This window comes from Kwoniella botswanensis, chromosome 3 (assembly GCF_036426115.1).
Source record: "Kwoniella botswanensis chromosome 3, complete sequence".
Lineage (NCBI taxonomy): Eukaryota > Fungi > Basidiomycota > Tremellomycetes > Tremellales > Cryptococcaceae > Kwoniella > Kwoniella botswanensis.
Genome location: NC_088601.1, coordinates 922,858 through 935,914, shown reverse-complemented (window position 1 = coordinate 935,914; position 13,057 = coordinate 922,858). Strand labels below are relative to the sequence as shown.

The 13,057-nt window shown below is 45.3% G+C and overlaps 5 protein-coding genes across 5 annotated transcripts; 3 read left to right on the top strand and 2 right to left on the bottom strand.

The window, feature by feature from the left end:
• Window positions 1-257: 257 nt before the first annotated feature.
• On the top strand, window positions 258-1,893 carry L199_008233 (50S ribosomal protein L4; the record flags this gene model as incomplete). The annotated part of the gene is made up of 6 exons (XM_064893915.1): window positions 258-296; window positions 366-630; window positions 701-795; window positions 859-957; window positions 1,054-1,162; window positions 1,310-1,893. 6 exons carry the CDS (start codon window positions 258-260, stop codon window positions 1,891-1,893), a joined length of 1,191 nt encoding a protein of 396 aa, XP_064749987.1.
• A 152-nt stretch (window positions 1,894-2,045) lies between these two features.
• On the bottom strand, window positions 2,046-4,398 carry L199_008232 (uncharacterized protein; the record flags this gene model as incomplete). The annotated part of the gene is made up of 10 exons (XM_064893914.1): window positions 2,046-2,588; window positions 2,643-2,690; window positions 2,752-2,803; window positions 2,863-3,005; window positions 3,079-3,475; window positions 3,543-3,654; window positions 3,709-3,816; window positions 3,869-3,882; window positions 3,958-4,121; window positions 4,186-4,398. 10 exons carry the CDS (start codon window positions 4,396-4,398, stop codon window positions 2,046-2,048), a joined length of 1,794 nt encoding a protein of 597 aa, XP_064749986.1.
• Window positions 4,399-6,274: 1,876 nt separating this feature from the next.
• Window positions 6,275-7,384, top strand: L199_008231 (uncharacterized protein; the record flags this gene model as incomplete). Its single annotated transcript, XM_064893913.1, has 2 exons — window positions 6,275-6,370; window positions 6,437-7,384. 2 exons carry the CDS (start codon window positions 6,275-6,277, stop codon window positions 7,382-7,384), a joined length of 1,044 nt encoding a protein of 347 aa, XP_064749985.1.
• Window positions 7,385-7,784: 400 nt separating this feature from the next.
• L199_008230 (uncharacterized protein) lies at window positions 7,785-10,521 on the bottom strand (the record flags this gene model as incomplete). The annotated part of the gene is made up of 8 exons (XM_064893912.1): window positions 7,785-7,905; window positions 7,978-8,095; window positions 8,156-8,455; window positions 8,521-8,629; window positions 8,696-9,007; window positions 9,066-9,238; window positions 9,292-10,327; window positions 10,411-10,521. The coding sequence occupies 8 exons, from the start codon at window positions 10,519-10,521 to the stop codon at window positions 7,785-7,787; spliced, it is 2,280 nt and encodes a 759-aa protein (XP_064749984.1).
• A 404-nt stretch (window positions 10,522-10,925) lies between these two features.
• On the top strand, window positions 10,926-12,992 carry L199_008229 (uncharacterized protein; the record flags this gene model as incomplete). The annotated part of the gene is made up of 13 exons (XM_064893911.1): window positions 10,926-11,422; window positions 11,480-11,505; window positions 11,566-11,591; window positions 11,647-11,706; window positions 11,771-11,794; window positions 11,859-11,944; window positions 12,011-12,068; window positions 12,129-12,331; window positions 12,401-12,480; window positions 12,542-12,582; window positions 12,656-12,774; window positions 12,836-12,883; window positions 12,953-12,992. The coding sequence occupies 13 exons, from the start codon at window positions 10,926-10,928 to the stop codon at window positions 12,990-12,992; spliced, it is 1,308 nt and encodes a 435-aa protein (XP_064749983.1).
• Window positions 12,993-13,057: the final 65 nt, after the last annotated feature.

Here is a 13,057-nt window from a genome sequence, read left to right as displayed (position 1 = left end):
GGCCAGCGTACCATAATGGGCTCATAGCCCCTATCGTACTTTGCATGAGTCAACGCAGCAAGAGGATTTATCTACCTGATTGCCATATTAGTCTTTCAGATTGGTAAATATGGCGGAGATGTCCGCTTTTGCACCTCGAGCTCGAGATTCAGATCCTGTTGGACCCTTCAACTTCGTAAAAGTTGGTTTTCCACTTTGCTCCTTATGAGATATATACATCGTTCAATCACTCTTGTTTCAGATACGACCACAACAATATGAAATCTGCCTCCCGGTTGATACCATCTCTGACTCAGGTAGGCTATCTCGCGCATGGCCGAAAGCATGAATTAGGACTTCAGCTCACCTCCTTCATCTCCTAATAGCCTTTGAGATCCTCTTCTCGACCTATATCACGTACGATCCTCTCCCGATCCGTTTTAGCAGGACCTAGCAGATTGCCCAGATTCTACGCTACTACATCCAATGCCCCACCAACTACGGCCCAACCCTCACCAGCTGAGAATGTTGAGGCAGCATTAGAAGGAGAAGCAGCGGAGCTGGAAGAGGATTTACCTTCAAATATCAATTTTGAGGAATTATCGGAAGAGGCTGATGAGAGTATCGACAGAGCTTTGGGATATGGCAATGGTATATATTGTTTCCGCACCCATCCCTTATTGACATGCAAGATTGTCAAGCTAATATGAAGATCGCGTAGAATCTTCTTCGATTAGATCAAATTCACAATTCGATCCTATCCTCTTACCCATCTCCTCTTTAGCTTCTTCCACCCCAACGCTCCCATCTGAATCAGTAAGTCAACTATCCACTGCCGCAGGATACCCATGTTTATGCTAACGGTTCATGTTGTTCTAGGGCCTCGTCGTTTCTCTTCCACCGGATATATTTGCACAACCCATCAGGAGAGATATCTTACATAGATGTGTGGTATGGTATCTCTCCTTATTGAGATCGGTGAGTGTTTGCTGCCTTGTGGTGTTCTGGTTCAGGGATGAATGGGTGGAGCAGAACTAGAATGAAAATGAAGCTAACCTGTTGTCAACGACGTAGGGAACGAAAAGTACCAAATCGAGATCAACGGTCAACTACTCTGGAAGGAAATTGAGACCTCAAAAGGGTACTGGTAGAGCGAGAGTGGGAGATGCAAGCAGTGGTACCCGTGAGTCATATCTCATATCGCTCTGTGTTGTGCGCCATCATGCCCCCATCATTTGATGAAATAAGGGAATGAAGAGACATCAATCAAATGACACATCGAGGTATATTGTATAAGCAAATGCTGATGAGCCATTCGCCTGATTCACAGGACGAGGAGGTGCTCCTATCCATCCAATCTTCCCTAAAGATTGGTCCCAGAAATTACCCCGTAAGATCAGATACCTAGGATTAAAAATCGCCCTATCGTCCAAATTGAACTCCGGCCTATTGAGGGTAGTGGATAATCTCAATGAGGGAGAATGGAAGGGTACGAACGAAGCTTCAAGAGCATTATCCAACGAAGTGGTGAAAACGGAAAACCCAATCGATCTCGAACCTATCATCTCTTCCTCTTCTTCTGAAAAATCTACTACTCCCCAAGAAACCCAAGAAGAATTTCAAGTGATCAATAAATTTGGACCATCTAAAGATCTATCAATCTTATTCGTCTACTCACCTGAAAAATTACATGATGAAGGATTATGGAATTTCCATAAATCGATAAGAAATATACCGGGATTAGAGTTGATCTCAACAGATGAACTGCAAGTGTATCATGTGTTGAAATACAAGTGGTTGGTCATGGAGGGTACAGCTATCGATGCGATTTCGGGCGTACAGGATTTACAAGATGAGTTGGAGTTGGTACCCGAGCAATTGAATGAGGGAGAACCATCAAGAGTGATTGTGTAACCTAGGATATAATTTAGTAGAATTTAATGCACTCTTTCCGAAAGGGATGGCATCGTAGGTTCAAGGACAAGTAGAACCCAAATATGCATTGACGTTATACTATAACGAAATTCAATACCGATCAAGTAACACAAAGTACTTCTTCTAACAATCTACCTACTTCCTTTCCTCGGAGTAGTTTCACCAGACTTCGTCTCATGCACATCTTCATGTTCTACGCCTTCGTACTCGCCAAATCCATCATCCCCATCTCCATCATCCACGAAAGGGTTTCCTCTTATCCTATCATTTTGATCATCTGCTGTACCACCTTTTATCCTATCTCTTTCATGTTCTCCCTCATGAATATCCTCCTCGTCATCACCTAACAAACCTCTTCTTTCACCTGTCCCACCTCTCATCCCTCCTACACCCTTTCCTTTTCCCTTTTCGTTCTCCTTGAGTTCGTCATCCGAGGGATCACTTACACTCCCCACTTCCCATAATACATCTCTAGGTTCTACCACGCCATCCGACAGAGCGTCAACATCATCTCCGTCGTACTTGGAAGACGATGGTCCAGATTCAGCATCCGTCACTCCCGATTGTGTCCTGGCGTGATTTCGAGGTCTCAGGCGCATCGAGTTGGAAGGTTGGGCAGAGACGGTATATGGGTCAGGAGCAGCTTTGGCGGATGATTTTAGTGATAGTAATACCTAGATGAATGAATGTTCAGCTTGATTAGTTGAGGACTAGTCGATACAACTTACCACTCCTGAGATCAATACGGCTATAGAGATGAACACGGCAACCAGAACCTGTGACAAGGAGATGTTAGGTTGTCCTAGGAGCAGAACGTCCTGTCAAGACTTAGCTCACCCATCGTGCGTATTGTCCAGTCTCATTGTAGAAGATCAATGAATTGATGAACCTGAATGAGAACCGTATGAGCTATTTCAGCAACCATGCGAGAGGTACAAAATGGCTTACCCAAACACAGTGTACCCTGCGTAGAAGAGAGGCACTACCACGACGGTATCTGCGCATTTCAATGCCCTATCCAGACATACAATCTGCAATACAGCAGTGATGATCACCAGGAGTAAGGTGATGATGGCGGATGGGTGTACGAGCTATAGACAGACATAAGTAAAAATTTCCATATGTAAATTACAACTAGGACTCAATGAAAATATGAGAACTTACAGGATGTCCAGGTAAACCGAAGAGTTTTACAGCAGCTTTGGTGAATACCAAACATAATCCCGCTAGACTACCACCCGTCACAGCCCATCCCATACCCTGCAGCCAAGTTAATCTAGCATCATCGGTTCTAGCAAAGAAAGCTTCTAATCTCCTGACAGCGATGTTCTCGATTCCTTTGACAGGGTTTGATATCCGCTTGAAGAAGGATTTGATTGCATTTGTAGATTTGGGTCGAGAAGTGGGAAGTTCAAGAGTTGGTGAGGGTAAAGGGGAAAAAGAAGCTCTTGAGGCTAGGAGTGAAGCGAATAATGAAGAGACGAGGTATGTGGATGCCGTGAAGAGGACAATGAATAGGAAATAGACCAGCCAGGATGCTCGAGACCATAGTGAGTTCAGTCTATTTGCGTCGAAAGTCAGTTTAGGCTTCTTAGCCAGTGTGACATGGTAATGGTGAATGAGCTTACCTTTCGATATCCAGAGATTGGGTTAATCCATGATTTATACTAGAGAATATGATAATCAAGATGACACCAAGGATGATAATTATAGTACCGTGTATATCAGTGGGAGTAACGGCTATGGCATTAATCAGCATAGGTCGATCACGAGGGAGCATATGGTCCAACTTACGAGTTCCAACAAGCCAGTACGCAAATAAGAAGTTGAAAACCAATGAGGAGCTGCCCAAGGGTGCTACCCAATCTGGACGCAGATACCGCAAAGCCAGTGGAGAGCCAACTGATCATCATGATCAGCTACGTCACTACTACTACATCTTAAGATAACTCACAGACTTGTGATGCGCTATCAAGGATTCAAACGGATCAACAACGGGTATATGGTTTTGAGCAATTATCTTCAGAGTGAATTTAAGCTTACATATACATCCCCATTCCACTCAGCCATAGTATCCTCATCCACTCCTTCTTCCTCTGCCTCTTCGGTATACTTTGTTGTCTTACATGATCCAATTTCGTCAGATTCAACCCTAGAGCATTGAACACCGAAGCGACTAGCACAATCAGTAGACCAATGAACGTATTCTAGATATCCTTGTCCCATTAGTCCAGTATACACCAAGGGGGAAACCTCGAGCAGGTCACATACCAGTACATAACTCCCCTCTGAATCTGATATCGTACCTATACCGGGATCTGATATGGTTGAATTGTCAAATACGTCGAATGGACTGGTCCCATTCGGATAATCGAATCCTATACCTATAGAGTTGTCTGCGGTGGAAGTCGAGATAATATCTAGCAAAGTGGATGTAGCTGATATTATGTCATCGAGAGTTGGAGTGGCTGTTATCTCGTCCATGGTGGACTGTCAATGTACCTTTGGTGGTGAGATATGAGGAATGTGGACTGGGAAGCGAAAGATTCAAGGATTGACGTCTGACGATGACATGGACATGGACATGGCCGAGTCCGGTAACACAACTGCACCGTCAAGGCACGGCTGCATCATAACGTAGTGTATCGTGGCAATAACGTGAGTTCCACGTGTCTTTGTGATGAGTCCCCTTGCAAGTCACTCGTACCCAGGCCTGGGCGAGAGACTCGACCTATGCTTTTTGTCTTTTCAGACCAAAACTTGACCAGAGAGGAGGAAGCAACGGGATGGACGATAGGACGAGATCTCATCGATCCGACACCTAAGTTATTGCTCCCGCATCGTCAGGATACTGTGAATGTCTCACTTCGATCGCTCAGCATTGCAAGCTCCACTCGCGTTCACGTTTACAGTCGGTACAAATGCCAGGTTCAGCTTTGTCTCATACCATAGTTTGTATCTTTCGATTTAGGGTAACCACCGAGAACATCCCATGACATTCCTACCTGAGATCCACTCGTTTCATCACGTTCACGATCACGTTCCCATCAGCATGGATCCTGACTTGCAGGACGCATCTTCGATCACATGTCTCGCCTGGGCACCCTCAGATCTCATTTCTCAAAAGCGATATGATATGTCTAATTTGACATGTTTGGTAGTGTTTCATTTAAGTCTACATGGGTATACCTCCAGGATGGGGTATCAGCAGATCACCTTTCTCAGCTCACATAGCTGAAACGTTCCTTCGAAGGAGAATTGTGGGAACCGAACTAATTCTTTACAAGTTGCATAACAGCTTTCTTCGGCATGATAGGCAACCTCCATCCAGTGATTGCAAAGAGCCGGCAGGTCGATCTCATTCCCATTACGTTGGTAAGAGTAGATCAAACTTGATCCCGTAGCGTAAAGAGCTTAGAATTAATTATGGGGAAGAGTAAGAGAGTAAGCAAGAAGTGGTGAGCGTGGTGCCTAAACATCCCAATTCCAGACTAAGTGTTTTCTTCTTTTCTTTCTGTTCTCCACACTGTACCTATCACGTTGTTTTTCTTGTTTAGCAATACAGTATTTCGGGTCCGAAGATAACACAATGTACGGGATAGTACCTCTTTCTCTTCCTCTGTACTAAAGAGTCTCATCGCGCCGTCGATAGCCATCATTCATATGAGGTAAAAAGAAGAAGAACAAAATACTCTAATGCCATAAACTGTACGTGATTATCCCATAAACCAAACAAATCAGTGGCAACGCGCTGGGCGATAAGAACAAGTGGGTGTAGATCAAATCACACTACGGTATGGTATGTGATCTTCTTATCAGGAAACTCAAACAGGACGTACATACTCCCATGTGGCGTGTAAAAGATTTACGCAACTTTATCGAGTGTGGTATGCTCAATGTCTTATTTTAGGTCCCTGAATTACCAAATCTACCCCAGAACCTGCCCAGAGACGAGAGGAAAGGGGGAGATCTGACATGTGAATATACATACTACATGTGATGTGATCTACCGTAACCTGAACAGTACCCTTGCCCTACTTTGGCTGTACCGCACCTTACTGTAACCTTATTACCTCTACCTTGCCCTGTCAAGGAACTGGAACAGAACAGGTCTAAAGGAAGGAAGTGCGTAATGCATACCGATTCTGGGATCTTCTTGTTCCAGCCGACTGGCCGATTGGTCGGAGCATGTCGGTCCTCCTGGGGAGCGAATGGCTTTGTATATATCTAACACGAAGGAGGATGACCATTTCTCAACGACTGTATTCATCACTCTGTAAATCTGATTGACTACAACATCGAAGGATCCCAAAGACAAGACACATTACTGTAACATACCTTAATCGACACTCTTCCAACCATGGTTCTAGGTATATATCTGAACTCTCCAAACTCAGATCAAGAATCACCAATGATAATTGAAGACGAGATAGACCTATTGACCCTGTCCACGGCGGTAGGTCACATCTTAGAATCTAGCTTACCATCTCTGGCTTACATATCCCTTGATCCATACCAATAGCCAAAGACCATATGGAAAAGATCACTGAAGATCAGTGAACTCTCACCTGAATCCGAATTATCCATCCCGACGTTCCCTTATCCCACCGAAGGAGAATGCGGACAATCCAGCTTGGGGTTACTCAACGTACCCTGCCTCGAATCAATATCAATGTCCCGTATAACTTCAGCAGAAGGGGAGGAAGATCCATTTGGATATTCAGACATCCTGTCTTCGTTCCCTTCCACCCGACGTCCTTCCATTAGTGCTTTGAACATAGACATGGATATAGAGCAATGTCCACCTTCACCTATATTACGTCCTACGAGCTGTCTACGAGATTCTATCGACTGTTTACGCCTCAATGCATATCCACGGACTACAATGGATATGGATATGGAGATGGAAGAAGATGATGATGATCACTCGTCAGAATCATCTTTTGGTCATTCCCCATGTTTCCACCTCCGTTCCGATCGTATATCCCAGTTCGAATCACCAATATCAGATGTAGGATCAGAATCAGGGTTGGAAGAATTGATCATAACCCCTTTTTCAGATATCTTAAATCTACCTCACTACCATCACTACATCCAAGACGGTTATCCTTCACAACCCGAGGACGTAGGAGGGGAAGGATATTCTCAACCCAGGTTCGGAAGTAGTAATTATCCTACTAGTCCGGATTGTATAGGTCTAGGTATCAACTTTGGTTCACCTTCACCTTCCACAACTCTTTCTGGTCCTCGACAGGAAATCCATTTATCTATGCCAATGCCAGCTCCAGTAACGATCAGGGGTAAATCTATCGATTGGTCGACATTCCGTATAAACCTTCTTTCCAATTCTGATGACACCTCACGATCGTCGGATACAGAAGAAGGAACTATAGATATATACATGTCGGATAGATCAGGGGGACTACAAAGTTCTCCTATATCTTATTACAGTCCTCTATGTCGGAATTGATTGTGTAGTGTGTAGTAATACTTGTCGCTCTTGTTATATGGTTATATCGCATGTTGTTGTACATCAGAAGTAGATAAGAGACTCGCAGAGGAAATCGAGGTTGTAGTTATATATCACCATCCTTAATCTGGGAAATTCATGTATGTGTATGTAATATACATTGTAATGTATGGGACTCAATATTGTATGATGAAAGGTATGAATGACATTACACGATACACAGTATTAGACGTTACAAATAATTGAAGGAAACGATATGTGTATACGTTATAACCGAGGGGACATGAACGAAGTTGAACGATATACGTACGATAAGGGAATGATACTTTGCAGAGCGAAGCATACATCGGGTCATCGAGACCACATGCAATACGCCCATAGGCTGTGAGGAATGATAGCTTCATGATTTAGAAGTTGATACTACCAGAGGTGCCTCTTCTCTAGGCTTGAAGCCAAAATGATCCATCAGAACTCTCCTAGCGAGGTATTCTTGGACTTCTTCGGTCGATCTCCCATGCTTCCTACAGTACAAAGTATCGAATTTTCAGTCAAGTCAATGTTTGACACCTTGTGGCAAGTCTCGGGGAACTCACGGGACGGAGAAAGTTTGAGCCCCGATTGTCACTTCGCTAACGACCTCGGGAATCCCTTCATACATGATACTTTGTTCATGATATTCTGGAGGCGGCCTCCCCGTTCCAGAGCAGAAAGCTATCGCCAAGCAGACACGATGAGTTGAGGACGGAAAACCGGTGCTACATATCAACTCACCTGCTAATTCACTTTGCCAACTAGGCTTATAATCTTTCACTGGAATAGCAACACTACCTTCAACAGATTGAGGCGGTCTCACAATAATCTCCTTAGGCTGCTCTTCAGAAATAGGGTCGACAGTTCGTGGCGCGGGAGGTAAAAGGCTTTCCTTGAGCCATTCCATCAACCCAACGACGTTGAGGTCCAAGGCTTTTTGACAAACGGCATTTTGAGCTTCTTCGGCGTAAGTGTGAGTGCTCGGTTCTTGATATAACCTGACATTTCCAGGCGAGCCGATCGTTAGAGTACAGCCAAATTCTACATATGGGAGGCGTTAGTTTCTATGTTTCCCTCCTTGTTGGCTTTCCTGGGAACTAGCTTACTATTGGTAAACGGTTCCCAATTAGATGAGAAAGATGCGGGATTAGGTATATCGACGCCTCCAGGACCGAGTGTTCGATGAAGTGCATCCATGAAGAGTTGGAATGACGTCTAGCGTCTTCCTGTAGGTTCAGTGTGGGGAGGAGGTCCAATCGTCGGAGTAGCGATTGGGTTCACTCCAATGTCATCTTCATCGATTTGAATCTCGAAACTGTGCGCCTCGGAACCAGGCTGCAGTTTTGTTTCATCCGACTGCGAAGGCGCATGAAGCACCATGCTTTGAAGTCCAGGATGAAGATGTTGGAATTGATTGCCAGAATCGTTCTGAGCGGAGTAAACGTTAGTCATTCCAGTATTTGGATTGGCAATCGCCTCGTCTTCATCTTCATCGTCGCTCTCTTGGAACTCTCGAACGCCATTGGGAGCTAGGACCCAAGCGAGAGCATCTTCAGAGATGCACTTGACCAGAGTGGTGTTCTGAGCGTCGGCCTATCACCATCATCCCATGAGCTTGCACTAATAGGGAATTTGATCACTACGCTCTTACCTTGAGTTTTCTGGGCTCACCAACCCACTTCTTGACTCCACCTATCGCTTCCACAGCCGCCACGTATTCCTTCTTCCATTGATTCTTAGGTAAACTTCGAAACAAGGGGTGTCCAGTGATAGTCGGATGGGTCGAGGGAAGTACGAGGGTGAGCTGAGCCATCCAGAGTGTGTCTAAACGCAGTCTGTCAGTTATATGGTATATATCTACGTTGGGAGCGACGAACCTTGACCTTGGTGTTGAAGCAAGACCTTCTCATAGTCCCATTTTATGACCGGTTGAAGGTGAGATTCGAGAGAATGGATCATCGAGTTCCAAACTCTTGCAGGATGCTCAATCGCCAAAGGTGGTAAATCGGGATTTAGGAATATGGTATGAGGACCAATATTAGCTTTTATCTCTCCTCCCCAACTTCCTTGAGGTATTTGAGCTTGAGTGGACCATGGTTCTCGAATCATCGGGATATCACATCCTGCTTCGCTGACTACAACAGTAGTATCTCCATTCTCATCACTTTCGAGAGACGTGTTCCCAATCACTCCTCGACCAGACTCTTGTCCGCCCATGAGCGTTCGACCATACCCGTTTCTTGATCTTCCTTCTCCCAAGCCGTCTAGTCGGATATGCTCGGATGAGAAGCGGCTGTGTCTGCCGTGGTCGTCATTTGAAGCCAAGCTGATTGAGTTCTCCCGTTTAACTCGAGGAGCAGGAGCAGGATTACCCAAGGTTGACCTTTCATAAGTGCTTCGCCCAGATTGAGAGTGATTGTTCATTAGAAGATGGTTGTTTTGACTCTCCCAGATATTCTCCTGATTGGAATTGGGAATTCGAGAGATATCCCTATGTCTCCAGTCATTCGAGAATTGACTTTGAAAGGCATACTTGAGTATGTCATCTGCTTCTTGACTTTGTCCGGAAATAGGTGTGGTTCGGTCCGAAAGGACCTCTTCTCCCTCAGTAGCAGGAGTGACCGCCATATACGGATGTATAGGTGGTCTAGTTGGTGCATCATTCTCCTTCTTGATATCTCCTTCATCGTCAGCGTCGGTGTTCAAAACTGCTTTGATGTTCGATGCCGTTTGTTGATTGTCGCCATCGCTATGGCCGATGATCTCTGATCCGGTGGCTTTCTGTTCAGGTGTAATTCCAACCTGGGAATTAGGAACTCTGACACTAGATGGCACCATGTCTGATCGATGATAAGGGTAATGGCTGTATCGTCCTTGACCACCTCTATTTGAGGCTCTTGAGCGGTGCGGGAACTAAAGTGGGGTGGGTCGGTATGACGTCGAATCGATGGAACTTCATACTGTGCAGCAATATCAAGAACTTCTGGGAGACTTACCATGGTATGTCCTCTTCTTCCTCCTCCGGCCAAGTAGGCTTGTCTGATCTGGATAGAAGCGGGGGGATTGCTAGGTTGAAAAGAAGGTGCGGTGGGAGACAGGCGACTCATCGTGGCTGATAGAGGGAACCCGTACTAGTGATCAGGGATAGGGAGAATGAGGGAAGGAAAGAGTATCTTAGAAAGATGCGTATATTGATTTGAGCTGCAATCATCGGTACATGCGCCCATTAATCATCCATCGGTAGGAGGGTAAGGTGGACATGGGAAGTGGAGGCAACAACACTGAAACAAAGTGGAGGTAAACAAAGTTGAGTTGAGTGGTTGACGTCAACCTGATTTGTTTTGGTTGTACTCGAGTACGCACTGACCACCTCTGATTCCATGTACTCGTATGTTTGCCTTCCTTCTCACCTACATCTTCCCACCCACCGTTCACTTAGATCCACAGTCAGAGTCATCACCCCGACAGCTACCACCGTCTCATTCGCAGGTGCATGGTCGCATCGATCACCATGTCATCCACAATGCCACCTCCACCACGAAGACGATCGGCTCGTCTCTCGATCAAATCCGAACCTACCGAGAATGAATATCAAGAAGAGGAGGAAGAAGACGTGAAGCCTCTTCCAGCAAAGAAAGGTAAGATCCGACCTCGCAAATCAGCCGTATCGAATCCAACCAAGAAGAAAGCAATCAAGATCGAACAAGACGCTACCGATGCTGCTACATCAAATCAAGTGGATGCCAAACCCTGTCAAGAAGATCTTGCAACTCCTGCGCCCAAAAAAGCAGGTAGGAAGAGAAAAGCTTCCGTGTCGAGCACCACTGTCAAAATTGAGCCTACCATTCTGGAAGCGGGTCCTAGTCAACCTGTCGTCGAAGCTGGACCCAGCCAAGTCAAAGTGAGAGCGGAGAAAACCAAGTCACCTGCCAAAGCTAAAGAGAAAAAAGCGAAGGTGGAGAAAGTCGTTGATCCTAAGAAGGCTAGGATGGCAAGATTGAGAGAAAAGTGAGCTGCTCGACCTACGGAATCTTGTCAATCAGCTGACATGACGTCTCTTCGCAGATGTCCCAAGAATATTATCGATCGATGTGAGTTAGCTGGACCACTCCCGGAATACCATATCCGAAGAGAGCTGATATAATTCATAGATAAAAGAGCTATCTCGCAAAGAATGGTAAGCTATCGTTTGAGTGACAGCTGACAGAGTGATAGCTGAAAAGTGATATTAGTTTATGATCGAACGCGAAAGAGTGGGCGAGGGTAATTTTCAATACGAGCAATTCAAAGTGGTATGTATTACCAAGAGATCCCTGATAATTTACAAGCTCTGACCCAAATGCTCAAATGTAAAAGCTCGGATCCACTGGTAACGTCTATGTGAGCTGAAGATCGCTGACCATTTGGCACGAGAAAAGATCACTAGCTCACCTCAGGTGTTTAGACAGTCAACATTGGTACTATCCCTCGATGTGACTGCCCGGACAATCTCAAGGGCAATAAGCCCTGTAAACATATTATTTTTATTTTGTAAGCATCATAGTGCTCAGTCATTTCGTGTCATGGTATATCTGCTGATTCCTGCTACGGTGACAGTATCAAAGTGTTGAAAGTACCGGATGATTCGTCCGTTTGGTTCCAAATGTCATTAACGGTAAATCGAACTCACCAACCCCCACACTGCACGGGTGATCTGATATTGTTTGTCCCGTAGCCTGAAGAAGTAGAACATGTGTTCAATACGTCACCTCCGACACCTAATGGATCAGTCACGGTCAATGTAAAAGTGCATAAAGCGTATATTCATGCGACAGGAAGAGGAGGCGAGGATGAAGAAGTGGTTACGGGGATTGACAAGGAGATCAAAGATGGTTCGGACGGAAAGAAGATGGACGCTGTTGGCGAAGACTGTCCAGTGTACGTGTCTGCTAAATCTCTTTCCTTGCAGTATACGGAAATCTAGCTGATAAGTTTATCGTCACGCAGATGTTACGAAGAGATGACGCAGGAGGATGTCGATGGGAAGAAATTGGTATATGACGAGACTCTGACTGGTTGTGGCAAACGTCAGTTTTCTCTTGCTCCCGCTCCGAATCAGACATAGCTGACATTGGTCAATTGGAATAGCGCTTCATACCGAATGTTTCCAGATATGGGCGATGACGGCTGTGAGTTTTTGGACAGTACCCTAGGCCTTCACGGATTAGACAGAGCTAATGACCGGTATCGGACCAATTTCAGAGATCTAAAGGCAACGACGTTACCTGTGTATGGTGTCGATCTCCCTGGCCAACAGAACATGGTGGAGCAGGTAAAGGTAAAGGCAAAGCTAGTGGTCCGCAATATTCTTCAATGGGATAGTGGGTTGCCTACTTTCCATTGAATATAAGGCCTCAGACGCAGCTGACACAGGGTGATTAGTCTCAACATGGCTGCGGAAGCTGGTATGTCCCGTGAGAGAGATGTCAGGTGAGTGTTCTCGCAATATCAGCTTCATTGTCTGCGGTGGATAAACCACAAGCTGACAGGATGTCTCAGTACATATCATCGGGGTCACCGATATAGAAACTCTGATTGAGCGAGTCGCATGAAGGAACCACGAAGAAGTTTTCAGAATGGCCATAACTCGTGTTGAGCTTGGAG